At 45.2% G+C, this 25,481-nt stretch overlaps 3 protein-coding genes across 8 annotated transcripts; 2 read left to right on the top strand and 1 right to left on the bottom strand.

The window, feature by feature from the left end:
- The first annotated feature begins 231 nt into the window (after positions 1-231).
- pex5 (peroxisomal biogenesis factor 5) lies at positions 232-11,201 on the top strand. 5 transcript variants are annotated; one of them, XM_086114112.1, is made up of 17 exons: positions 232-429; positions 2,121-2,277; positions 2,360-2,398; positions 2,494-2,611; positions 2,695-2,841; positions 3,897-3,981; positions 4,230-4,320; positions 4,424-4,546; positions 5,155-5,268; positions 5,543-5,626; positions 5,881-6,000; positions 6,095-6,238; positions 6,534-6,604; positions 7,849-8,070; positions 8,388-8,553; positions 8,636-8,793; positions 9,688-11,201. In XM_086114112.1, the coding sequence occupies exons 2-17, from the start codon at positions 2,164-2,166 to the stop codon at positions 9,935-9,937; spliced, it is 2,046 nt and encodes a 681-aa protein (XP_085970238.1). In that variant the 5' UTR covers positions 232-429; positions 2,121-2,163; the 3' UTR covers positions 9,938-11,201. The 5 variants fall into 5 exon arrangements, with proteins under 5 accessions (XP_085970238.1, XP_085970239.1, XP_085970237.1 ...); XM_086114113.1 differs by having other exon boundaries at positions 232-466; XM_086114111.1 differs by having other exon boundaries at positions 232-490.
- Positions 11,202-11,490: 289 nt separating this feature from the next.
- On the top strand, positions 11,491-15,473 carry cdca3 (cell division cycle associated 3). 2 transcript variants are annotated; one of them, XM_086112595.1, is made up of 6 exons: positions 11,491-11,602; positions 12,291-12,472; positions 12,930-13,041; positions 13,389-14,186; positions 14,284-14,333; positions 15,217-15,473. In XM_086112595.1, the coding sequence occupies exons 2-6, from the start codon at positions 12,341-12,343 to the stop codon at positions 15,307-15,309; spliced, it is 1,185 nt and encodes a 394-aa protein (XP_085968721.1). In that variant the 5' UTR covers positions 11,491-11,602; positions 12,291-12,340; the 3' UTR covers positions 15,310-15,473. The 2 variants fall into 2 exon arrangements, with proteins under 2 accessions (XP_085968721.1, XP_085968722.1); XM_086112596.1 differs by having other exon boundaries at positions 11,524-11,602; positions 12,307-12,472.
- Positions 15,474-15,550: 77 nt separating this feature from the next.
- On the bottom strand, positions 15,551-23,631 carry gnb3a (guanine nucleotide binding protein (G protein), beta polypeptide 3a). The gene is made up of 9 exons (XM_086112721.1): positions 23,108-23,631; positions 20,196-20,291; positions 18,897-19,042; positions 18,753-18,816; positions 17,165-17,327; positions 17,011-17,077; positions 16,731-16,932; positions 16,445-16,661; positions 15,551-16,352 (listed from the first exon to the last, which is right to left on the bottom strand). Exons 2-9 carry the CDS (start codon positions 20,250-20,252, stop codon positions 16,246-16,248), a joined length of 1,023 nt encoding a protein of 340 aa, XP_085968847.1. The 5' UTR covers positions 20,253-20,291; positions 23,108-23,631; the 3' UTR covers positions 15,551-16,245.
- Between the last annotated feature and the right edge of the window lie 1,850 nt (positions 23,632-25,481).

The raw sequence follows: 25,481 nt of genomic DNA, 5'->3' as shown, positions 1-25,481 counted from the left end.
AAAGACATGTTATTTGGTTGGATAAAGTTAAACACGACGAGTTAAAATTTTATCTCAACGTGCGGTATTTGATTTTCGTCCTGTTTTGCCTCCTGATAAACAACAGTTGAACTTTGATATTTTAGGACAAATATTTCGACGTAACATCATCAGCAAGTCAGTGCGCCGGTTTACGTACGTAAATCCGTTGGAGAATACGGTTCGGATGTTCCTTAACTAGAGACAAGAGCTTCCTCCCTCGGTAAAGCAAGCTTGAACTGTGCGGTGTGTCATGGAGGTGGAAGGGTGGCCAAAAAGCCGCTCGTGTCATACCACACACCGGAGGATTTAGTGGCTGTTCCCGTGACAGGTGACAGTCTTAGGGTGTCAACTTCAGCTGGGAAAAACAACAGAGCGCGCGGACGCATCGGAGAAGGGGGCACAGCGGCGGTGAGCTCTCCGCAGCACCTTCTGTCGGCGGGGAGTTGTACGTCACGAAATCCGTCTCTCGGTGCGTCTTCGGCGGCGAGCTGACTTGATGCGCACCGCTGGTCTTGGCTCGTTAGCGTTGTAGCTAGTTAGCTTAGCGAGCTAACATTTAGCTTGCTATTGTTATGTGCCGTTTTCGACCTGTTTAGGAAAAATGCTGCGTTTGGAGCTCTACTAGTACTACTGCTATAATAATAAGCAGTTTCATGCACAAATATTAGGATAATTTAATTTTTCTGGACAATTGCATCTCAGCATCAAGAGCAATGTTAAATCATTTGATAAATGACAATGAACTCTGTAATGAGCGCCTCCGTTCTGCTTCTGATTTGGTTGTGCATATGGCTTTTTAGTTATTTATTAAACATGCATGAAACAAATGTAAATTATTGATTCAAAAACGAGAATATAACAGTTAATATTTAAATGGTGTGTAAACAGGTGTCACCTTGGCATAATTTGTAGCACAGTACACGGCACTCACTGGACATTTAATTCGGAACAACTAGGCTTAATTTATAAACTGTAACAATGCTCAGTTTTGTGATGTTTGCAAAACACCAGAGTTACAATTGTAGTTAAATGTGTTTTAGAACTGCGCTGTAAATTGCTGAGGGTATTTTCAAATATTTTGACCATCTTAAGTGTCACTCAAAATTAAGACTATTTGATCAGAAATTGTCCCATAAATGTGAATGTGAGTGTGAGTGTTTGTTTGTCTCCTTATGTGCTCTTGTATCTGGCTGCCGGCCAGTCCAAGGTGGGCTCCAGTTCACACCGTGACCCCGTGACTCTGATGAGGACAAGTGCAATACATACAAAATGGAAGGATATAAGCAGATGGTTTGCGACAAAAACATTATATTTGATCAGATTACACCTGCAGTGTCCGGTGTGTCTTGTTACAATCCTCTTATATGATAATCACATCAGTGCCTGGTGTTTCGTCACGGCCATGTCTGTAATTGATAACGGAGGATGGAGTTTTGTATTCTATGATATGTAAGAGACTGGAGGAGACAGAAGAGACGCGGGGAAATGCACTGTCCCGAAGTCAGTAACATTTTACAGGCTGAATGCATGCATGACATTTGTTCATACTTTTTTTTTATGATGTGAACCTGCTGTACTTCCTCCTCCATTCGTAATTGTGCCAGAGTTTTTGTATTTATTTATTTATTTATTTAAACGTTTGGTTTTGCTGCCGCTGTTGCATATTATGGTCTGGGAGTCCGTTCAATATGACATGGTTCTATTAAAGCTTTGAAAAACAAAGCACAAAGTCGGTTAGAAGCGAAACTGGCGGAGCGTGTTTGTGTGTGTGCTGGCCCATCGCAGCCTCATTATTCATGCTTGAGCCTAACAAGGAAATGACACGGAAAACAGCAGATGGAGCTTTAACTTGGTTATGTGGCGAACGATAACTGGGGCACAGATTTTGCCTCGCGTGGCCTCTCAGCTGTTAAAAGCAATAGTCGCTGAAAACACGGTCTTAAATGGTCGTACTAAGCGCTTTGTTGTCGTTGGTAAAAATCAAATCAAATAAATTGAAATGGCCGCTTGTTACAATGACTGGGAACCCAAAGTGAACGTTATACTCATAACTTGGGTCCGGATGAAACCCTCTAACTGAATCGATGCTTTCCTCTCAGTTCTCAGGTGGCCTGATCGGGATTGTCTCATCCTTGTGTTGCCATGGCGATGCGGGAGCTGGTGGAGGCAGAATGCGGCGGGGCCAATCCGCTGATGAAGTTGACCGGTCACGTGACCAAGGACGGCGGCGCATGGCGGCACCGCGCCACACCAACGGTGAGCGCGTTGGTCGAAGCGTAACAAATGTTTGGAAAGTCGACGACATGTCTCATTATTTTTACATTTGACTTCATACCAGATTCCCCCAACTCCCATCGAAATCGCAACGGAAGATGAGGTCAGTGAGCATGTTTTTACCCCCCCCCCCCAGTCTGTTTGAACATTGTGGTGAGAGCCAAAAGCGACGCTAGCGTCTGTTCGGGATGTTCCCAGCTGGTCAACGAATTCCTTCAGGCCCCCCCACGTCCCCCGCACACCTTCGACATGGGTCAGCTGCTGGAGGAGATGCAGCAGATCGACCAGCAGAGCTACAGACAGGCTCCGCAGAGAGGTTTTTTCTTCTGGGAGTCATTCGGCGCACCTCATGCATGTCTCCAGCCTTGCTTGAACGCAATGTTTACTGTGGCGTCACAGCTCCAGATGTGGCGGCGTTGGCTCTCTCGGGCGACTGGGCGGCGGAGTTTGTCTCGGGCTCGGAATCCACATCGACGTCGGGCCTCGTCGCACTCGGCGACGCCGCGGACGCCGACTGGACCAAAGAATTCATCGCTCAGGCTGCGGGTATTTTTTTTGTGTGTCAATGTGTGTGTGTGTGTGTGTGTGTGAGGTGAACTTACTATTTCATTCCATAGTTTTTTTTTCTCCACTTTTCATTCGTATTCTTTTTCTGTGTTTGATTTGGCGCTGTGGTCTTATTTCGCGTACTGTAGGAATGCTGTTTTAACGGATTACATTACCATCATATTATTCTTGTATCCACTTTCTTTTTAACTTTCGATGCTGCTGCTGCTTGCATGATTTATATGCTTCGGATTTCCTCAAACAGTGGCTGCCACTCTAATGGACGCCTTGTCCCAAGTAGGGGTTGTTTGACTCAAGATTTTCATTTTTTTTGTCGACTCTAATGTGATGATAACGTAATAAGCATCTTCGTCATTGATATGTTTTCACTACAGTACAGCTGTCCTGACCCTTTTTTTTTCCCCCACCATGGACCGGATTCACATTAAGTCAATATTTCAAATGAATGGGAACATGAGATGCCCCCCCCCCGCCCCCCCAAAGAATACAGTTGATGTTGCAGTTGACTGTAAATACCTTTAGGATGACTGACACTGTGATAAAATCTAGAATACTAACATGATAATGGTGACATGTTGCTGCTGTCCAATCAATTGGGGAAGCGGGGTCGGGGGCGGGGGATGTCCATTTCTTTTTATCCAAATCGCAATCCAATCTCATTTTGTCCATGAAAAAGAAAACAAATACAATTTGAAGATCCATGAATTTTCTCGGCCTCCCAGCGCGAAATTATTTCGATTACATATAGCTAATTATTAGATTTTAAAAATCATACATTACTTTTAAGAAAATGCATATGTGCAACTCCTGTCGAAATCAAGCCTCCCCCCTGTTGACTGCCCTGATACAGCAGAAGTAAATAAAGCCCCCCCCCACCCCCCCGAACCCCCAGAAAGCATCCAGCCCGTGTGCATGGATATTCCCGCGCTGCCTCCATCCATCCGTGAACCCGCACGATTTTTCTTCAGTGTATGAAATATGTTTTGTAGTTTCTGACTGTGCGGTCTCCCGGCGTGCCTGTTTTCCCTTTCCAGATCCTGGACGCTGGGCAGAGGAGTATCTGGAACAGTCGGAGGAGAAGCTGTGGCTGGGAGACTTTGGAGACAAGGAGAACGAGTGGTGAGCGAGTGTGAGGTGCTCTTGTTCAGCTGTAAAACGGAAGGAGAAGCGATTCGTGGCGTATCTCGATCTTACAAAGAACTTGGCATTTGAACAGGGACGTGTAGACTTTTTAGATCCATTCGACATCTGCGTTCGATATATATCGAAACATGCCTGTAAATAAAAATCAAAGTGCACATGCCGTGACTTTCTACCTCCCCCCGCTGTTTAAAATGACCGCTCGTCCTTTCTTGCTCCTTAAACAGGACAAAGGAATACCAACCGGCAGATGAGTTGAGACAGACGGCCAACGAGCTGGTCTCCAAGGTTCAGGACCCCAAGCTACAAAACACGGAGGTGAGCGGCAACTTCTTGTCCAGCCGACACGGCGACGCCCCCTTTTCATTGCACATATCTGTCACTCGACTCTCTTTCCGTTCCTTTATATTCTGTTGTGTAGTTCCTGCGGTTCGTTAGGCAAATTGGCGAGGGCAGTGTGACAGTGGAGAGCAGGACAGACAAACAGCTGACAGATAAAGCTCAGGCCGAGGAGGCTCGCAACTGGGCTTCCAACCTCAAGCAGGTACGAGCCGCTTGCCACGACAAAGACGTGACCGCTTGTCCTCTCGCCGAGGCCGTGGCCCGTTTCCAAACCAACCGGCCGCCGCGACGAATCTTGCGCCTGCACATAAGTACTCGATGCATATGAGCGCGAGCTTTTAAAAATGTCAACCGTGATTCATTTTCACTGTGGCGTTCACTTCCTGACAGTGAAAAAGCCCCGAAGCCAAACATTGATGGATTTTCCCCTCCTTGAAATCGCCGTCGAAGCCCACTTGTGCCAAGAAATGACATAGAACAGATTTAAATCACATTTGCTCCTCCTGGTTTGGCTGCTCATCTATAGATTTTTTTTTTTTTGTCTTGTCATTTGCCGTTACCGTTTGACAAAACATTGTTTTCCTGCCAGAAATGAGGACTGCTGGATACAGTGCGTGTTTTTGTGATGAAGAGCGGCTTCCTAACCACGGGCCTCGAACTTTGCCATTGTACTCTTCCCGTTTTTGACCCTGAATTAACAACCACAAATCATCTACCTCCTTTTGCCCTTGAAACAAAATCCCACACTGACCCCTTAAAAACCTCAAAAACCATTCCTCCTCCTCCTCCTCCTCCTCTTCCTCGGCATAGTTCCTGATGGAAACTGGGGGAGGGAGTCTTCCCTTGGAATCCACAGAGAGGAATGAGAAGATTGACAAAGCTAAAGCTAAGCAGGCACAGCACTGGGCCAAGGTCGTCAGGCAGGTAGGACCGCCATGGTCGTGCCACCGCTAGACTGCGGTCTTCCACTTTTCCTCGGGGAGATGCGCCCGGCAAGCTTGAGTACATTTCCCACGTTCAGCAGCGAGTGTGCGGAAGAAAACTGCCTTTTTCTATCTTTGTCTTTTCTGCCTTTCCATTCACCTTCCATTAGCACCCCTCCTGATTTATCATTCCCAGTTGCCACCCTTCCATCCCTACTCCAAAGTTAACGCGTAAAACTCAGAGCAAGTAACTTCACCGCTCGTCTCTTACTCAGGTGTCGCAGGAGTCCGCCGAAGCCTGGGTGGACGAGTTCACCGCAGCGGGACCGGATTTCCACCAAGCCAAAGCCGCGGTGGAGGTGAGTCAGAGCCAGCGGTGAACCGCATTGCTAATTGGATGCAGGAAGGAGGCCGATCGGGAGGGGGGCCAGGGGGGGGGGAAGAAGATCTGGAGATGAATTATGTGATTTGCAGAGGCGGGGAAATTCCTCTACCTCTTCCTCCCACTCATAAATCACTTTTTAAAGACAAGCGCCCATGTGCGCCCCCTCCGCCTCTCTCTGTAAAATTCGACTGTCCTTACATACCCCCCCCCTCCCCCACCCCCTCCCAGAGTGATGTGGATTTCTGGGAGAAACTGCAACAGGAGTGGGAGGAGATGGCGAAACGGGACGCGGAGAGTCACCCCTGGCTTTCGGACTTTGATCAGCTACTCAGCTCGTCTTACGATAAGGTTTCACGAAGCGCTTCGTTTGCACACCATTCAGCATCATCGTAGAGTTTGACACCCCCCCCCCCCCCCCCCCTCTGCTGGTTTTGCTCTCCAGGGGTACCAGTTTGAAGAGGACAACCCTTACCTGTCCCACCAGGACCCTCTGACGGAAGGCCTGAAGAGGATGGAGGCGGGGGACATCCCCGGCGCCGTTCGCTTCTTTGAGAGCGCAGTACAGAAAGAACCGGACAACCAACTGGTGCGCTTGCGAGATCTTAAGCTAAGAGGCGACTGATTTATGCTTTATTTCATGGATTTGGTTTACTTACATCATTTGTGACATAAAAATATTTCCTTTTGCGTTTTCTAAAATCACTTCACAGTCCACCTTGAAATTTGCTCCGATCATCAGCCTCTGTGTGTGGTCCACTTAACCGAGTCGGACTGTCTCTAGTGATTCATTTTCATGTTTTCTGCCCAGGAAAGCATTTACAAACGTTTTTTTGTTGTTGTTGTTGCTGCCGTTGATGTTGTTGTTTGTTTGTTTTTTGCAGGCTTGGCAACATCTGGGAACATGTCAAGCAGAGAACGAGCAAGAATTTGCTGCCATCAGCGCCCTCCGCAGGTCAGTTCTATGGACTAACCGCACAGGCCAATTGGGTTTTGCAAAAGGGGGCCGTGGGACAAAGCATTAAATTTGATCGTTACATTTAAAGAAAACAAATCGTGCTCATTAAAAGTACATATTTTAAAAAATGAACATGACTTCCCTATTTAATCCAAATGGTGTTCAGCCGTTTTCCTTTTATTGTATAAATCTTTTCGCATGAGCATCACTGACTTAAATATTGGCCGTTCTGATTTGAGAGAGCAAATTCCCTTCTTCCCGCCACCTTGCAAGAATCCAGAATGTTCGTAACATGCTGCCCAGGGTTGGCAAAGTAGGACAAGTCACTCGGTCGTCGCCAAATTGGCAACTCCACAGACGAATTGTCGCCCGGCTCGTTTCACGTTGTACTTGACGTACAATAAAAGCTTTCCTTTGAAGCGGCGCATTTATTTTGCGTTTCATTTGGAGTTCACAAAGAGTCACGGTACCGGTCGGAGACTGTGGAGTGGCACGCGGGCCGTACTTTGATTGCACAGAGTCCTTAGTTTATGACCCAGTTGCCGTTCGTCACCTCAGAACACTTTGTCGGAACTGTCGTGAACCAGGGACCCCTCGTATTCGCCGTTTCCAATGTTATGACTGATATTTTATTTCTTTATTTCGTTCTAAATACTTTTAATAAATGTCCACGTGATGATGATGCCACTCTCGAGGAAATCCTTTAGTTTTACAATAGTTAGCAATGTACTTGTAGCACAGAAACCTGAACAGATTTCCGTTTGCCGTAATTGTATGCAGAGTCCCAATCTGTAATATATAAAAAAAAAAACGTTTGGCAAGAATTGAAGTTGGGTTTGAAAATCCCATTGCCGCAGTTATATTTCAATCCAATTTCACGAGATCAGCTTTCATCCTTTGATCCAGAAGGCCGCATGGAACTTTGCCTGCTTTTTAGCTGCAAAGATCTTTGAAAAATGGCGACGCTTTTAGGTGAGGTCTGCGCACGCTCCCGATTGAGAGCGGCTCCACCATGATGGATTTGCTCTTTATAGTCGTCTCTTTCTGAGGAGTCGTGTTGAAAATGATGGATTGTAAAACAAAAGTCGGCGGAGCGAAATCTTCAAGGTGCTTTCCGAGAGGAGCTCCAGTGTTGTGATTTAACGTGCAGTCAACCGATCGGAGTTATTGCGCTTTGCTTCCAAAGACGGCGTCCGTAAATACCACCAGAAAAGAAATGCTCCCACGTCTTTCTCCGTCAGATGTGTGGAGCTGAAGAACGACAACCTGACCGCTCTGATGGCGCTGGCCGTCAGCTTCACCAACGAGTCGCTACACCGGCAGGCCTGCGAGACTCTCCGCGACTGGCTCAAGCACAACCCCAAATACGGCGGCGTGTGGGAGACGCACGAGCGGGAGCGCCAGCAGGATGCGTCGCGCCAAAGGGAAAAGGAGAAGGAGCGCTTTGGCTCGCTGCTGCCAGAGTGAGTAGCAAAAAAAAAAAAAAAAATGCTGTTTAGTTGTGTGGAAGGTGGCCGAGAAGGAGCAGCACAATGGCCCTTGAAATGAACCCCAAAAAAAATGAAGCCCTGCCTCTTCCATTTCTTGACAGTGTGTTTCATTTTCATTACAGGATGTATTTATTGAAGTACAATATATTTTTCTGATTATAAAACATTTTAATCATTTTTGTTGTTTTTCTACCCCCCCCCCCCCCCAGAGCCTAGAACGGCTTAGTTGCATTTCATTTTCTTCGGTGGGAAATGATGATTTGATTCGATTCTCTCTCTCTCTCTCCAAGGTCCTTATTTACAGATGTGCAGAGTTTGTTCCTGCGTGCGGCTAACACGGACCCTGCGCAGGTGGACCCTCAGCTGCAGTGCGGTCTGGGCGTCCTCTTCAACCTCAGCGGCGAGTACGACAAAGCGGTGGACTGCTTCACTGCGGCGCTCTCTGTCACACCACAGGTGAAGTGATAGCTCAACGCCCAGTCCCCACCTGCAATTTGTGCGTGTGGTCAGTTTTGACGCCCCCGCCTCTGTCTCTCAGGACTACTTACTGTGGAACAAGCTCGGGGCCACGCTGGCCAACGGGAGCCGTTCAGAGGAGGCCGTGGCCGCCTACAGGAGAGCCCTGGAATTGCAGCCAGGGTTCGTCCGCAGCCGCTACAACCTCGGAATCAGTTGTGTCAACTTAGGCGCGCACAGGTGATACGGACGGACACACATACACGATAATCACATCATAAGGCTATTATGTTTTATTAACAGAATTTATTTCAATGGTATGTTGTTGTTGTTTTTTTTTAAATGACCGGTCCGTGGTGTACTGTGCCTCTGGCCCAAAGTCAGGTGGCATAAGCCCCGGACAACTCTGAGATGAAGCGCAATAGAAAATAGATATTTTGTTCAACATATGTTGTGCAATATTACTTCCTTTTCTTTTGGACTGTCATTATCAATTTTTAGTACGTCATAATTCCGAGATTTTCATCTCCCCCCTTAATATTTATATGTTCCAGTAGTGTGATTTTTTTTTTCTAATGCTACATATAAAGTTTTTACTTATTTGCATGTGACTTGATGAAAACCTGTTTCATTGCTAATGTCGGCTTGAACCAAGTTTCAATTTAACCGCGCCCTTTGGCACTACTTTGAGGCAGCTCAATCCATTTGGACTGGTGGAGCATATGGTGGGAATCGTTCAAGTCATTTGTCCGCTAGATGGCGCCAAATCAGCACCGTAATTTTGCTGCTCCTGCTCATTCGGCCAAAGTAGTGCAGCACATGACGCCTCAGTAAGGTCGTCTCCAAAGATGGAAAACCTTTTTTTTTTTTTTTTTGGTAACCTGGTAGATTTTTTTTTGTTCAACTATCTGTACTTGCATGTTTATATGGTCATGACCTTTCGACCTTTCGCTTACACTACCTATATTTGAAAACAGATCAAGTAACCCGTGGTGGAGATCTTGATCCTTCACTGTTTAATTGAAATATTGTGGCGTCTTAAGAAATCCGCATGGAATCCACGTGAACCAGGAAGCATTAACGATTCTACCTGTCCTGAGAAGACTGGACCTCAATTGTCTGCTGAATGTGCAGGGAGGCGGTGGAGCACTTCCTGGAAGCCCTGTCCCTTCAGCGCCAGGCCGGCGGCGGCGCGGAGGCGCGAGCCACGCGGGGCCCCGGCAGCACCGCGGCCACCGTCATGTCGGACAACATCTGGTCCACGCTGCGCATGGCTCTCAGCATGATGGGCGAGAGCTCGCTCTACTCGGCCGCTGACCGCCGTGACCTGGACGCGTTGCTGGCCCACTTCTGCCAGAGGGAGGTGGAGGGCGGACCCCAATGATGGTCCAGCACGGGGGGGCTTATTGCGTGCGAATGCTCCCCGCGAGGAGGAACATGTTTGGGACTGAAAGGGACAACAAGACGGAACTGAGGAGGAAGACCCTCTGACTGGTCCTCCAATCGTCAACCGGTGCCCTTCTGGTCCAACTGCAGTTTTCGTCTCAGCCAACCGAAATGCATTTGGTTTATTTTGCAAATTCCACAGTCCTGCTGGTTCCTTTTACAATGCTTTGACAGTTTTGTAATCACACCATCGCTGTTTTTTGCCCCGCTTCAAAAAGAAGTTGTTTGTCGAGCTGTAAACTCCAGCATGGTTATTATGTACAGTAGATTGATGGACGAGACAGCGTGGGCGCCAGTTTTTAAGGTGCACCACTTTTTGTCACGAGAACTTGCAGAATGGAATGGTTAAATCAATTATTTGGGGGGGGGGGTTTGTTGTTGTTGTTTTTTTTGTATAGATATTTAATTCCCCCCCCCCCCCCCCATCATCTACGAGCCAGGGCGCTGAAGTCAACACCTGTAAAACTTTACATCATACATCTTTTTGTGCGTGTGTGTGTGTGTGAGAGAGAGAGAGAACAATTGTGTGAGCCTGTGTAACAATCCTGCACGAGAGTGTGATTGAAATTGAAAAGAGATTTTGGATGCGTGCGTGAACAAGTTTGTTTTTATGACCGCTTGTTTATGTGTGAGGAGCAGCCCTTTGTGTGAGAGACTATCACGAGACACTGCACCGAGTGATTGATTGTGTGCGAGAAGGAATTTGCGCAGTGTGAAAGAACTTTTGTGTTCATGTTAGTTTGCGTACTTGTGTGTGAATGAGTTTGCAAGGGTGAGAGTTCGTTTTAAGCGTGAGCATGTTTGTGTGAGAGGGAGGATTCGTGTGAGTTTATTCCTTGTGTGTGTGTGTGTGTGTGTGTGTTGACCAGCTAGCGACATATTGAATGATAGGATCATATTTGTGCAATATGATTGGTTCCCCGTGGGCTCCTCCCTTCATTCAAATCTCGTCAAATACTTGCCACACTGTAAATTGCGAGGACAGCATAACGCGTATTATTGTAACGGAATTGTTTTCAGGCAACTGGCTGCTTGGCTGCAGTGTTTCATATAATCATCAGCAATAAAGCATTGATTCAAAGTTCTTGTTACGGTTTGATTTGAAGTCTACAGTATGGCCCGAAAGTTTGAATCACGCATTTATTTTCATATTTGTATTTGTCAACGAGGGTTAATTATTCAAATTAAATGTACCAAATCCAGTTTCATGTTGTAAATGTATTCAAGGAAGGTTTTGGGGTTTGCGCAACGATCAACGTTTAAGAAATGTGACGTGGCTGACAGTTGGCAAAAAAAACAACAAAGATAAGCATGAATTGAGTAACCTAACAACTTTCTGAAACACGTGCACTACCCGCAGAAAATAAAACCGTCAACTTGACTTAAAAATGCAGCATGACGCCCCGCCTACCTGTCTTTGCCCTCAACCAATCAGCGCCGAAAACAGGGGGCGTACCTGTACGCTGATTGGCTTATTCAAAAAAAGCATGTGCCCTACCGCGCCATTTAAATGTAAAGAAAGTTGCCTCGGTTGTTTGTTGCTTTGGTTCAAGTCTTTCGACTAACGTGCGATAAATTACGTCGACTCCGGCTGCTTGTAAAGGTAAGCTTGAAAATCCATCCGCTGCTGTCTCCGAGGTTTTATTGAAGCGCTGCGCACTTTAAAGTCTACCTTAATGCACGACAAATTCGACAATACATAACGTAGAAAGAGGAAGTTGTCGTCGCTGCGCTGCGAGTGAAATGAGAAGTCACATTAGCACAACTAGCTTGTTCACGAGCTATTTGCACACGGTTATTCGCACTTGACGTTGCGAGTTGACGCTACAAACGTACATCTAAAGTCATTTATGTTACACGTAATTGATTGCATTGCGTTTACGCCAACTATTGCCATGAATAAAGGGCTTGAAAATAATTTCACAACAAGAAATGTAAGTCGAGAGCACGAACCAGTGTATAAAACCTAACTTTGCACACGTTAGGATCTCTCCTATTTGTTGTCTTTTCAAGACAAAATAATTGAAGTAGAAATGCGTTACAGCTGTTGTGGTAAAGTTTGAAAAGTATCCGTGACAATGCTTGAAACGCGATTAAAATAGTCCTTAAAGTGAATGCTTTCAATATTGTAATTTCATGTCAAAATTAAGCCGTAATTAGCCCGTCTCCTTCTTTAAACCTCACTATGCGATTAATACACTTAAAATGGCTTTTAATGTAATCAAGGGATATTTTCAAATGAAAATTTCTTGTGATTGATTGTTTGTTTTTTTTGTCACCCCATTCATCAGTCTTGTGGTTGTCCAGGTTTGACTTAAAACAATAAAAATAAAAACTAAGGATGGGAGCCAGTGAAAGTAAGATTACCGAGAGTGCTGCAGACAAACCAGAAGCCCCCATCAAGAACTCCCGGGTCGCCCAGCTCAACGATCCACGCTCCCCATCGGTGGCCATTGATCGCACACCCATCCAGGTACCGTATGAGCCACGAGATTAGGCTCAAACTTGGGCCAAATTCTAGTTCTGGTTGGAATCAAATCGTGGTTTGATATGTACTTTGGTGTTCATGTCAATGTTTGACATTGGGTATATTTAGGGAACAAAAGTGCCAAACTGCCAATGGTCTACTGTGGGGTGTGGCAACATGACATAACTTGCCTTTCAACACCTTTTGGAATACAGTACAGACAAAAGATTTACTTGGGTTAATTTCACACTTGGCAGGTGGATAGGCACTCCTGAGAGCCTGCTACTATAATCGTGTTAAAGTGCTAAAACGTCCATGTTCAGTTTGGTCTCTGTTTAAATTTGGCTCCCTTGAAAATCCAGATCCCATGGAGTAGGAACTCTGATTTGAAGTTTTTGATTCCCCATCACCCCCCCCCCTTTTTTTTTTTAATATAACGCAGGACCGTTTTTATTCTCCTTAGGTTGGTGGGAATAAAATGAATGATGTGACCAATGAGTGTCCCTTGGAGGGAGGAGATCCCCGCTCACCCACCGTGGGCATTGCCCGCACGCCTGTCCGACAAGTCATGAGAGGTAACTTTGATTATAGCTGCGTTTACACCGCTTGCAACTCCAAGCCCACGTACGTGCATGCAAACTCGCAGGCCCCGACTCCCCATGCCATTCGCTTGCTTGCTCACATACAACACACTCAATTCAACTGTAACAATGGAGCGCGCAAAAAAAAAAGTCCCAAGTGAAACAAAGTACTGTGTATATATAGAACTACATTTCATAAAACCGTACCGTCTGCTTTGTTGTTTTGTATGACAAATGTAACTTGATATGACCTGTTATCCCGATTAAAGGATTAAATCAGAATTGGGCACCCTTAATTTTGCTCAACCCATTAATCGATAAATATCACTTGCCGTTTGCAGCCAAAGTGGGCAGCTTTGCTCGGCGCCTGGGTATGTTGTTCCACGTGGAGGCCGAGGGCAAAGTCCCCCCAAGTGGCGGCCCCGGACAAGAGAATCGCGATGCCCTCAAGAGCGAGGAGCTGGGGTCCACGGAGCCTCTCCTGACTCCTCAGAGGCCGCGCGCCTTCGGCGCCTTGGCCGAGCACGTCGACCTCCCGGACGTGCCTGTTCATAGCGGGGACAGTTCCTGCAGCCCCTTTGTGCTGCTGGAGGAACCCCAGGTGGAGGTGGACATCGAAACGGACAGCGCGAGCCTGGAGGAGGCGGAGGAGGCCCGGGAGTCTCCGCTCCACAAGAGGCTGAGCATGAGCCTCATCACCTGCCACGAGGGAGCGCCCGCCTCCCAGATCCTCGCCGAGGTCCATCGGGACGGCAGCGGCACCGCTGCGGTAACGCCGTCGCTAAACCGCGGCGTGGATCACCTGCGTGCCCTTCCCGATGTCACGCCGGAGCCCACCCTGGTCTCCTCGGACCCGCCTGTACAACTGCAGGAAGACGCCAAAGAAGTCCCGAAGGAGGCTTCCCAGGCGCCCGGCTCGCAGCTTCCCACCGGCGCCCACCGCCTCACACTGGACATCAGAAGTCCGAGTCAGGTGGTCTTCAAGCCGCAGTGGCTGGGTAAAGGCTTTGGGGCCACTGGGCTCAGAGCCAGGGCGGTGCAAGGTTCCAAAGGGGGGGCCTCGCCTCTCGCGGTGTCCGTGGCGGTTAAGAATGTCAACGATGAAAACAAAGGGAACTCTGGGAAACAAAAGCAGAAAGGTGCGTGTGTTGTCGACCGCCATTTTCTTGCTTGAGTGGTGAATATGACTTAATTTGCATTCGGTGCATGTTTTTTTTTTTTCTTTTCTCTGTACAGATGGCCGCTCCCCACTACAGATCCTCAACTCTCACAGGGGACAACCTCAGGTATTGGGGGGGGGGGGGGGGGGGGTTACACTTCAAGGGCAATTTATTTTCTTTAGCAACGGAAGATGTTTTACAAGTGAATTTGTCTATTCCCACAGAATATTTAGCCTGCTTAATACAGCAAAGGTGACTGAATTGGGGGTGTTCACTGTACTCTAACTGCAATCTAAAACTTCAGTTTCTAGACGTGGCAACCTCTACTTCTGTTACCCATCATTCGCTGGCTTCATTTAGTTAGCGGTAGTTCTGCGTTCTTTTGACGGGGAAAAAAAACATCCTAAGCAGTTTTCATACAGACTCTGAATTGCTAATGTTTCCGCCTCTAGCTACCTTTGGCTAATTATGCTACCGATTCTGAGCTACGCTGGCAGTCTGCCACTATGAGCTGCGGCTCCCTCCCTATCATCATATCTTGATTTTTACCATTCATCTCCTGCTATAGTTATCAAATTCTAACTACAGCTGCCATTATATACCCCGGGCCATCAGTTTTAGTACTTTTGCTATTGGATATGCTTCTTCTGCTCTTCAGCTAAAGCGACCTTGCGATGGCGCCGTATTTGTAGTTGACTAGCTGCTTAAGCTGGAGTTGCCTGATAGCCACTTGTAAAGTTCTCGAGCGATGTCTCTCTCACTGCTTCTATTGATGCATGCTTTGCTCTAGCTAGCCATTTTGTGTGTGTGTGTGTGTGTATCTTATATTGAGCCATTTGACTCCGCTGTCCAACGGCTAACTAGCATTACACAATATCGATCATTCGACTACCTTCATCCACCATCCCCGTAGATCGGCTCCATTAGTAACTATGCAACGATCCATCCCTGTGACTCGTGAAAAGCAAAAACGTTTATTTTAAAATAAATCCAAATGCGTTTATTGCAGATGAAGCTGAAAGGTTCCACCCCAGAGAAGCCTCGGCCCGTCCAGCTGGACCGCAGACTTTTGGCCGTGTCTCTGAACAAGGAGAATCGATGATGTGCAAATTTGTAAATTATTATTCTTTTTAAAGGCCTTTGATATGTCAAGTTTTTATGTGCACAGCTTGTACTTTTTTTCCGCCTTTTACGACCACCATGTATTGTTTTTCTTGTCCCGTTTTGTCAGTTCTAAATATTTTGAATAAAATTAACTGCTATGCATCCGTTTTCGCCTCTGAGAGTGTTCTTTAAAAAAAAAATGTGACACAGCATCCTGTAAAATGATCACAGAAGACAAATAGAATCCCATCTTTTATTTGACAGTCCGTTTAGAAAGCTATGCGAAACATTTCCTGATGTGGTGAAACCCGAATAAGAAAACCTGGCGACCTGTAAACTACTGTACCTTTTAGACTTTTGCCTGACGGAGGAAAAGGTCGACTAGTATTTACTCTTTCCCACTAATTCCACAAAGTAGTGCTCAGGTGCACACGAATGGCATTCATTCGTAGATCCTGAGACAAATGGGTTGTTGTTGTTTGGAAGTGCTTAGTGAACCACCTTTTTGTTGTCCCATCTGTCGGCTGTCTATCACATTTTTATCAAGGGGTTAGAAACAAGATGTCACATTCAACACAAACACAAAAACCTCTATAGCAGGGCGTTCAATTCTATTTAGAAAAGCAAGTCAACATAAGCCTGTGACGGAAAAAACTAACAACCAAAAAAAAAAAAAAAAAGTTTGCTTGATATAAAACACGGCATACGGTATCGTTGGAATCAACCCTAACATGACAGATGACCATCCAGCGTGCTTCCGTCGGGCGACTGCTCGACGTGCCCAGGTGTGCCAGATCACTACAGTACGTCATAATGAACTAGAGAGGGAATATTCATTCACATTAGCAAACCCAACTTTAAAAATTGGCACAAATAAATACGGCGACCCTCCTGGCAAATCCCCCAAATAGATCCCAAAGGCGACTGCGAGCCCTCAGTTCCAAATCTTGAGAAAGCTGTCCCACGATCCCGTGCAGCACGCCATTCCGTCGGAGGAGACGCCGATGCAGCTCACTCGGTTGTCGTGGCCGGCCAGCACTCCTGGAGCAAATTGAAAAAATAAAATAAAAATAAAAATCAATAACATTTGTTTCGTGGTGGGTTGCATACGAATGTCACACTGTCCAACTCACCCGCTCTCTCGGCTTTGAGCGCGTCCCAGATGTTGACGTTGAAGTCGTCGTATCCGGCCAGGATGAGGCGTCCCGACAGGGAGGGCGCCAGCGAGGTGACGCCGCACATGATGCTGGAGTCCTGGTAGGTGATGAGCTCCTGGTCGGCCCTCAGGTCGTACAGCTTACAGGTGGCGTCGTCGGAACCCGTGATGACCGCGTTGCCGTTGGGGAAGAACTGCGCAGGGGATGGTGAGGACACGGCGTCCCATGGGAATCAACAGTTCTTATCACCGAGTGTTCTTACCCCGATGGCGTTTATGTCGCTCTCGTGGCCACCGAAGGTTTGTCTGCAGTTGCCCTCGCGGATGTCCCACAGCTTAGCCGTGAAGTCGCACGCGCCTGAGATGAAGAACTTGAAGTCCGGGGAGACGGCCAAGGACATGCAATCTCCCTGGTGGCCTGCGAAGATGGTCTTCTGGGTGCCCGTCTCAATGTCCCATAGCACGCTGAAATCAAGACCGCCACCATGACGGAAATCAGGAAAGTCCACGTGTGCCTCATGAAATGTACTAAAGGCGACTTACCAAGTGCAGTCTCCAGAACTGGTGATGATCTCGCTGTCGCTGAGGAAACGGCAGCATGACAGGTAACCTGCAACGATAACGAGGGCGATTTTGCAATTAAAACAAAACTTGACAAACGCAGCAGAGGAGACACATGGCTTTGGTTCCCACTAGCCTGTGTGCGCCGCCAGCTCGCGCATGACTTTGACGTTGCCGTCCTTGCCCTTGAGGTTGTAGATGGAGCACATGTTGTCCAGGCCCCCGCACGCCACCAGGTTCCCCGACGGGGCGTAGGCGCACGTCATCACCCACGATGATTTGAGGGGGATGGCGTTCACCTGCCAGGAGGAATACACATCCACTCAGGGAGGCTGAGTTTACTATCACCATGATGCGTTCGAAGGTCATTGCGAAATTGGAGAATATGTCTCGTCCCATCAAATTTTAATTAATCCGCATACAAAACACGCAGTTTTGGGGTATATTTAACTGTCCCGTGTGTCACGGGCCGTGACCAAATCTTAAAAAAAAAGTAAGAGAAAAGAATGTTTGAAAGTAGTTTAAAAAATACCAAATACGTCCAAAAATGATATTTTTCTGTGGTCCCGCCACCCCAAATGACACAATTAAATCTCAAATAAAACAGTTACATTTTTACCTTCAAAATATAGATTATTTGTTTCATTGCTGTCTGTTGTAACCATGGGAACATTTATTTTAGTAAACAAAATATTTTAAATAAGAATTATTCATGGAACATGAATGTGTCCCATGTGTACGCAATCCAGTTACCATAACGTTTTTAGCATTGTAGAAGAAGAAAAAGAAGCAGAAGAAGAAGAAGAACAAGAAGAAGAAGAAAGCAGTGAATCACATGGTACGATGGACTTTCCATCATTAAACAGTTTCCCAAAATAATATGTCGAGCAAAGGTATGTCCTCTCTTTTATTTCTCCACATTTTTATAAATATAGTTAGCCCCGGTTGAATGTCTCACTCCCCCTCCTGCAATCCTGTTGTGTAAGTGATCAAAATAAGAGAATACGTTTTTTTTCTTTACATATTTCCAAATTATTTTTTTTCTTGACATCTTTACGGAGTAAATTTGTCCTCTTGGTCAGCAGTAACAGCTCGCTAAACAGCTAGCTTCTACTCCTGAGAGAAAGCTAACATTGGTCCGGATTTACAACACTGTTGCACAGTTTTACATTTACATTTATTAAGATTATATTAAAATATGTGTAATCATAAAGATGAAGACTTTAAAAATAGTCAAAAACTATTACAGTATAAATAATACAGAAAAAAATTAACATTGAATATAAAATCGGAAGGCCTCAAAAATCCTGTAATACAAATCCAAACTAAATACAAAAAAAATAAATGTACATTTTTTTGTAGTATTTAATGTGGAGATATGTTATTTATTTTTTTATTTTATGTTTATTTATTTTTTGGGGGGTGGTGCAACGACTCAACCAAAAGACTTCACATAGGATTTGATGCAACCATTTCCAGTTGTGGATCAATCTCAATGTTGCTCGGACCTGCATATTTTTTTTTTAAGTTAAAAAAACTTGTGAATTACTCTTAACAGAAACAGCAGTCCACCTTCCTGACATTTTTGTTCCCCACAGGCGTCTGTTTCGAAGAGGAAAAACCTGCTCGCCATCCACTCGGCAAACACTGAGCCCTTCCCTCATCAGCCCACGGAGAACCAAACAGCGAGCAAAGGTGTGTAACTCCTTACTGCTCCGTCTCACCTTGTTGGTTGTGATGCTGTCCCACACGATGAGCTTCCCATCTTGTGAGGCACTCACGCACAGCCTGCGGGCACGTGAATACCAAATCTTTCCATTTCTTACATAATCTTTCGAAAAAAAAAGGCAGTCTTTTAAATGACATACTTGGAGTCAGTGGACCAGTGCATTGCGTAGATCTTGGCGAGGTGGCCCCTCAGTGTTTTCCTGGTCTTCATTTGGACGCGGCCCACCACGTTGATGCTGGCCACGGCCTCCTGCAGGGTTGTATCCTGCATGGACTTGCGCGCCGCCTAAGTGGAAGGGAAGGAGTACAGTGGTAAATTCATCTCAAAAAATGGGTCCTAAAAGTCAAACCTCGGGAGATTTCAGCTCAAGTCGTGATATTTCAGCTCAAGCCTCAAAAGGCATCGGAAGTCTGCCATGTTGTTTTCAAATGGCCATTTTGAGGTGACTTTCAGTATTTCCATGGGCCCGTCAAAAGCAAACTCATGATGGAAAAAAGAAGAAATAAAAGCGCCTGAAGATAGTTTCTGTCAGCAACATGAAATGTGGTGAACATTAGTCGTCCCACAAAAAAGTCTGAAGAGGTCATGCCCAAAAATACACAGGAAGTCTGCCATTTTGTTTTGAAGTGGCCATTTTAACTTGCCTTTTGCCATTCCATGGATTTTTTTATAGACTTGTCCTACATATATATCAGCCCCCAAAGCCAGTTTCTCTTTCCAACATGAAATTTGGTGGCAATATCTATCATGAGTAGACCCACAAAAATCTGCAGAAGCCATGTCTGAAAAGACAGAAGGTCCGCTGTTTTAGGGGCATTTTGGCCTGCCTGGTTCCTCCAAAAGGAAATTTTATCTGACAGAAATTGTTCAATTTTTTTGGAGAGGTGGGGGGGGAGTGAGAAATTACACCTGCAACCAATTTCAATGAGCAGAATGAAATTCAATTAGCATGTCTATGTGTAGACCAACAAAAAATTCTCAAGAAGCCATTCCTGACAAGACACAGGAAGTCAATCGTTCTGTTTTGAAGCAGACATTTAAGGGTCGTTTTGAGAATTTCCCGTAGTCCTTCAAAAACAGATTTTGGCAAGTTCCTACCAAAAGAAATCCAGTGACCATGTCTCTCTATAACAAGATGCACGAAATCTTTCAAGGACCCATCCGCTAAACAAGACGTTTTGAAAGATGAATGGATGAAACTTCCATTTAAGTTTTATTTGACAATGTTCAGGCTCATTTTTACACTTGCGTGACTTCAATCGCTTCTTCGGTAACTGCAATTTTGGGGGACAGGGTGAACTTGGAACAAATGATTTCTATTGCCATGATTTATATATTTATATGACGAGAATTGTTTAGAAATGAACAAGAGCGAACTCCACTGTTGCTTTTCTTTTTATTTGATTGATGAGTCAGTGATAACATAGAGCGTACTCACGGTAATCTGGTCCTTGAGGCTGTCTGCCTCCTTTCGCAATTGCTCCATTTCACCCATGGCGATGCTCGGCAGGCACGGTCAGCGACGGTGGGAGAGCTGAGAAGGCCCCCCACACCCCCGTCAAGAAAAGACAACACAGTTCAGTATCTGCCTCTCAGTATAACAATCGCACGCTTCCGTCCGATGGTGTGCCGAAAACCCCTGACGCCGAGCTTGACCTGCGGCAGGCTGCGGCTCAGCCGGCGAGTAACGTTTTTGCAAGTCAAACTGGGCTCTCGTCTGCTTTGCAAACTTCATTAAACACACGGAAACTGGGGGCGCACGCGCACACAGTTCCCCCCCACCCCCCCACCCCTCTCACGCACACATCCCTCGAGCTCATGCAGGAGTGTATGAATATTCGAGCGAACCCTTAACAGTAAAGCTATTTGCTTTTCAGATGATTCGCCCTGTATGTACACACAAACCAGTACGTCCTGTCAGAATGTCATCACGTGCAAGTATTGGGAGGGAACGAGAGAGGTGTGTGTGTGTGTGTGTGTGTGTGTTCAAGCATCCAAATTGTTGATTGTAATTGAATTTGGTCATTTCATGATTAAAAGAGCCAGTTCATCGTCTAATGGACAAAATCAGTGAGTGGGAGAAATGTCACCCTGGAGCGTCATTTTGGAGCCAAAATTACACTTGGGCTTTAAAACAAATCTTTTTTTTCTTTTTTTTGGGGGGGGGGGGTTTACAAAAATACAATTTCTGATTGTATTTTTGTAAACCCCCCGCCCCCTATTTTTGATTGAAAGATTTTCTTCAGCTTAGCTTGTACAAAAATAAATAAATAAATCATCTCATTGTTCAAAATAGAGTTTGCTGTATTTCTCCAAACAAGCTTTGAAAAGTCCCCAGAAGAGAATGTGCAAACAAGAACAAAATGACAACACTTGTAAAGAGCTGCTGTCGGCCACAGCTCACGCCCAGACGCTCACATTCAGAGTCACCGGCCCACCTGACTCAGCTCCTGATGTCACTGCCTAGGCCACACCCCTTAAAGGCACACTTCCAACACAGAAATACTACAATGCATCCAGTCATTCCACTTGACACAACCAGTTTATTTCTTTCCGTTCTCTTTCATATTTTAGCATCCAGTGCGGTGCTAAATTCTTGATTTAAAAACATGTCCCGAAATGAATTGTGTTGTTCTTCTGAGAGTCTGGATTCATGTCGCGTCAATTCATTTCATCCATCCATCCATTTTCCGATCCCCTTTATCCTCACAAATGTCGCGGGGGGGTGCCGGAGCCTATCCCAGCCGTCCCACTCGACCACCCGACCCGCCCGTCAATTCATTTCATTAGAGAAAATTGCTTCGATATCTGGTCATCAGTTTCCACTTGCACTTTCTCTCACGATTTGAATCAGACGACACATGACCTGACGGATTTGCCTCTCATTTGTCTAAAGTGAAATGGGGAGGAGGCCAAGGGCAAGTTTTGTCTGACATGTTTTTTTTTAAGCCATCTGGAGAGCCGATAGTGGAAGAATGAGGCTGTTAAAATGAAATGACAGCGACGATTGATCGTGGCTGTTTTCATGCATTATTCCAGGCGGAAAAGTCTTGGACTGTCATTGTTTCATGTGATAAAATGGCTGCTGGCACAGGATGGCTTGTGCTCGAAGGTGAAGCGCATTAGCCATCACTCACGGGTGGCGGTCGGGTCGAAAAGGGGAGTCGAAAGAGTGAGTTTTAAATCGTGTCATCGGTGGAGATTTTTAAAGAGGAAAAAGGGGGGGGGCTTTTTGAATCAAATCTGCTCTCATCCGATTACTGACTGCTCTTTGCATGTGGATAAGAGACGGGAGGGAGGGGATGACACCAATGGGGTGGGGGGAGGGTGATGGGGGTTTGAGAGTGGGGGTGAGCTAGATGAGTTGTCCGACACACGAGTGAAAATCATGCTCGGTGAATTTTGATTCTTGGTTTTACAATATTTTTGGCGGGGTATTCTTTGAAATTTGGCTTCTTGCATCATTACAACATTCCTATATTCTCGTTGTATTGCCATCCACTCAAAACCAAAGAAAAAGAACACAAAACACATGACGATGTGGTTCAAAAAGACAATTTTCCGACATGCTTTGGAACGAAGCAAACCAAGAACGGAATCATAAGTCATGAATGCTTGCGCATTTTCAGTAACTGTCAAATTGAAATCTTGTCCTGTTTTTGGATAAAAGGAAAGACATGAAAATGCTTTTGTCAATTCGATTCATCGACAAAATAATCATCAGATCACTCGATGATGAAATGAATCAGGAGTTGCGGCCCTACGCCCGACTCATTCCATTTGCAGTGACCAGCGAACGTACCTCTGATACACGTTGACCAAATTGTCATCAGAAAAAGTCAATTCAATAAAATCAAAAATAAAGGCAGCCAATTTGTGCCAGTGTTTAGATTTAAAATTTTATTTTGTAATTGTTTGAAAGTAAGTCATATTGGAGATATGTATTTGTAAACAATGTGTGTGCATATACATACAGTATAATATGTATGGATACATATACGTATATTAGGGCTGCACAATATATCCCAAAAATATCATCAAATATCGCATCTGCAAATTAATTTTGATAATTATATAGACACACACACACATATATATATATATATATACGTATATACTGTATATTTTTTTTCTTTCATTCGATCCTAAAATGTAATTTCATTTGGTACGATAATATTAATATTCCAGTATTTAACACGATAACCCATGTTTTTCCAAAATATAAAAAAAAAATATATATATACTGTATATATATATATATATATATATATATATATATATTTTTTTAATTTATATTTATACTTTTTAAAACTAACTTACACCTAACCAAACACAAAAAATGGGCCTCACCCGTTTGGAGACTCCTTTTGGAATGTTCCAGATGCCTTAAAAAAAAAAAAAAAAAGAGACTAAAATGTAATCACACTGGTGTAGCAGTCAGTCAGTCAGCCGCTGATCGTCACAGCACTTTCCATTCACTTTTGCAACAGGCCTGATGCTTCCCTTGTCCAGTCCCTCACTCCTCTCCTCTCCTGTCCTGTTCTGTCCTGTGAGGAACAGATGAGGATTTCAGGGATGAAGGGAGATCAGGGATGAGGGGATAAACCCAGCGATGGACAGTGAGAGCTGGATGCTGCTGCTGGTGGTGGTGGTGGAAGTGTTGGTGGTGGTGGGGGGCGGAGGGGTGCTGACAAAAAGCGAGAGGAGACAAAGTGGGCAGACCAAAGAAGGCGCTCAGGGTGGTTGCAGCAAAGAGGTCACAAGACACGAGCGATGGGTGAATCCAGGGCTGGAAAAAATGGAGGGGAGGGCAGAAGAAGGAAAATAAGAGGGTCTGGCTCTTTGACTTTTTATGGTGCAGTCGTCACTAATCCTGAAAGTTCCCCGAGTGGCAGCCGGGCCGATCTTGACCAAACCGGAAGAGCGGGTTGATATGAGCTGCTGTGAGCAAGAGTAGACTAACTCAATTTTTGTCATTTTGCAAGAGAGCGATTTAAAAAAAAAAGTGTGTTTGTGTGTGTGTACATATACATACATATATATACAGTATATATATATATATATATATATATATATATATATATATATATATATATATATATATATATATATATTTTGTTTACGAGTGTGGTCACCGAAGGAATTAAGCTCGAGGCGCCACTGTAGTTTGTTCACGATATTCCAATTACTTTTTTTAACATCAAAAAAACATAAAAACATTGTTGTGTCCATTCGGAATGCAATTTCATGATAGTATTTGTCAGGTTTTCTACAATATCTTGTCATTCATGGTAACCTTTATTAATTTCTAAATCTGAATTGATTACGATTGTATTACATTTTAAATTGTTGCCTGATACGAGTCTTTTCTCCATGATTGTGTTTTTCCTCTTCACACAGCGTCACACCAAGCCCAATTCACATGAAAGAGCCGATTCCAATTTCGCAATGAGGCCTTATGTAATTTCTACTTTGTCGTAAAATATATAATGAGATGGCGTCACATGAATTTCCTGCAGCTTGTCAAATTACGCATACGTGACACGACGCCCTGTGTGACACCCGCCTAACGGGGGATGAATGCACATGTTTTGGTCGTGCCGGGTTCAGACTGCCCGCCCCCATTAAAGATGCACGCTGACCTAATTCTGCACAAGTAGTGGTGGCGGTGGGGGGATTGGAACACAGGGACGGAATGGGGGGGGGGGTGAGAGGTGAGAGTATTAAAGGGTGTATTGTGGGGACATAAACAGCACTTGAGTCTGCTTTGAGGAGATGAGGGAGTGGGGTGGCATAAAGGGGGGGGGGGCGTCACTTCGCCGAATGATTACACCATCTCTGGATGGATTACGATTCCATATTCTAAATGGGAGACTTTTTAAGCTTCATAAACAAGTGCACTCATTTACGGAGAGATTACCGGTAATCTCTCTATTTCTATCCTCCCTCACGGACCCCCTCCTCATGTCTGTGTTTTTCCTTTTTTTTTTTTTTAAATCTTTCCGCCATTTGCCTGCTGCCACTTGCCATCGTGTAACTAATGGACAGTTTAAACCTAGCTTGCATCTTTGGTACTTATGCACCAAATCGCAGTAGTCCTTTATTTCAACCATAAACATTTTGCTGAGACGAGATTAAAGACCCTGTTAAATCCTTTTCTTTATATATATTTTTTCCTAAATGCATTAAATATGTTTGAAGATAAGTGCTGATAACATCCGCAAAAAAATGAAAACAATTTAGCACTGAAATGCTGAGATACAGCGTTAAACTCTCTTTCGCCTTTGAAATTTTTGGACGTGGCTAAAACAAGGCCCGGTGATACACTTGCGTCCTCCGGTGTGTGTTGGCCTTCCCTGACTAAGTGCTCATTTCATTTGTGGCTCTCCATCGCAATTGAGACTTAGTTGTAAATAAAGCTTTGGCACATTTCTACCTCTAAAGTGTGCAGTTAGCCACACAGCTATGCCCTCCTCCAAAAAACAAACAAAAAAAAACATCTGTTGAGTGCAGTTGGAGAGCTCCATTGCTAATTAGCCTTCGAGGAGGCAGCTAGTAGCTATTAGCTATGATGATTAGCTGTTAGCAGGCTCACAGAGCAAACCCACTGGCATCGGGGCCCGCCCAATACGCCACCACGTCGTTACATCGCCACATGTAGATTCGCGAAACGGAGATCCTTAAGGGAAAGGAACCTAACTGTTTGTTACGGTTTGCTAGTCCA

The sequence above is a fragment of the Hippocampus guttulatus genome, chromosome 6 (assembly GCF_054856545.1).
Source record: "Hippocampus guttulatus isolate MCC_2025c chromosome 6, RoL_Hgut_1.0, whole genome shotgun sequence".
Lineage (NCBI taxonomy): Eukaryota > Metazoa > Chordata > Actinopteri > Syngnathiformes > Syngnathidae > Hippocampus > Hippocampus guttulatus.
The sequence above is the reverse complement of the archived record's forward strand: the minus strand, read 5'-3'. Positions and strand labels throughout refer to the sequence as shown.

Bases quoted from the DNA above. Each gene is read 5' to 3' on its own strand.
- gnb3a (XM_086112721.1), bottom strand. From the start codon at position 20,252: ATGGGTGAAATGGAGCAATTGCGAAAGGAGGCAGACAGCCTCAAGGAC. The intron at 18,817-18,896 runs GTATGTCATTTA...ACGTGCCCGCAG, and splicing joins CACTGGTCCACTGACTCCAA to GCTGTGCGTGAGTGCCTCAC. The intron at 16,353-16,444 runs GTGAGTTGGACA...AATTTGCTCCAG, and splicing joins GCTCAAAGCCGAGAGAGCGG to GAGTGCTGGCCGGCCACGAC.
- cdca3 (XM_086112595.1), top strand. From the start codon at position 12,341: ATGGGAGCCAGTGAAAGTAAGATTACCGAGAGTGCTGCAGACAAACCA. The intron at 12,473-12,929 runs GTACCGTATGAG...TATTCTCCTTAG, and splicing joins TTGATCGCACACCCATCCAG to GTTGGTGGGAATAAAATGAA. The intron at 14,187-14,283 runs GTGCGTGTGTTG...TTCTCTGTACAG, and splicing joins TGGGAAACAAAAGCAGAAAG to ATGGCCGCTCCCCACTACAG.
- pex5 (XM_086114112.1), top strand. From the start codon at position 2,164: ATGGCGATGCGGGAGCTGGTGGAGGCAGAATGCGGCGGGGCCAATCCG. The intron at 2,278-2,359 runs GTGAGCGCGTTG...ACTTCATACCAG, and splicing joins GGCACCGCGCCACACCAACG to ATTCCCCCAACTCCCATCGA. The intron at 4,547-5,154 runs GTACGAGCCGCT...TCCTCGGCATAG, and splicing joins GGGCTTCCAACCTCAAGCAG to TTCCTGATGGAAACTGGGGG.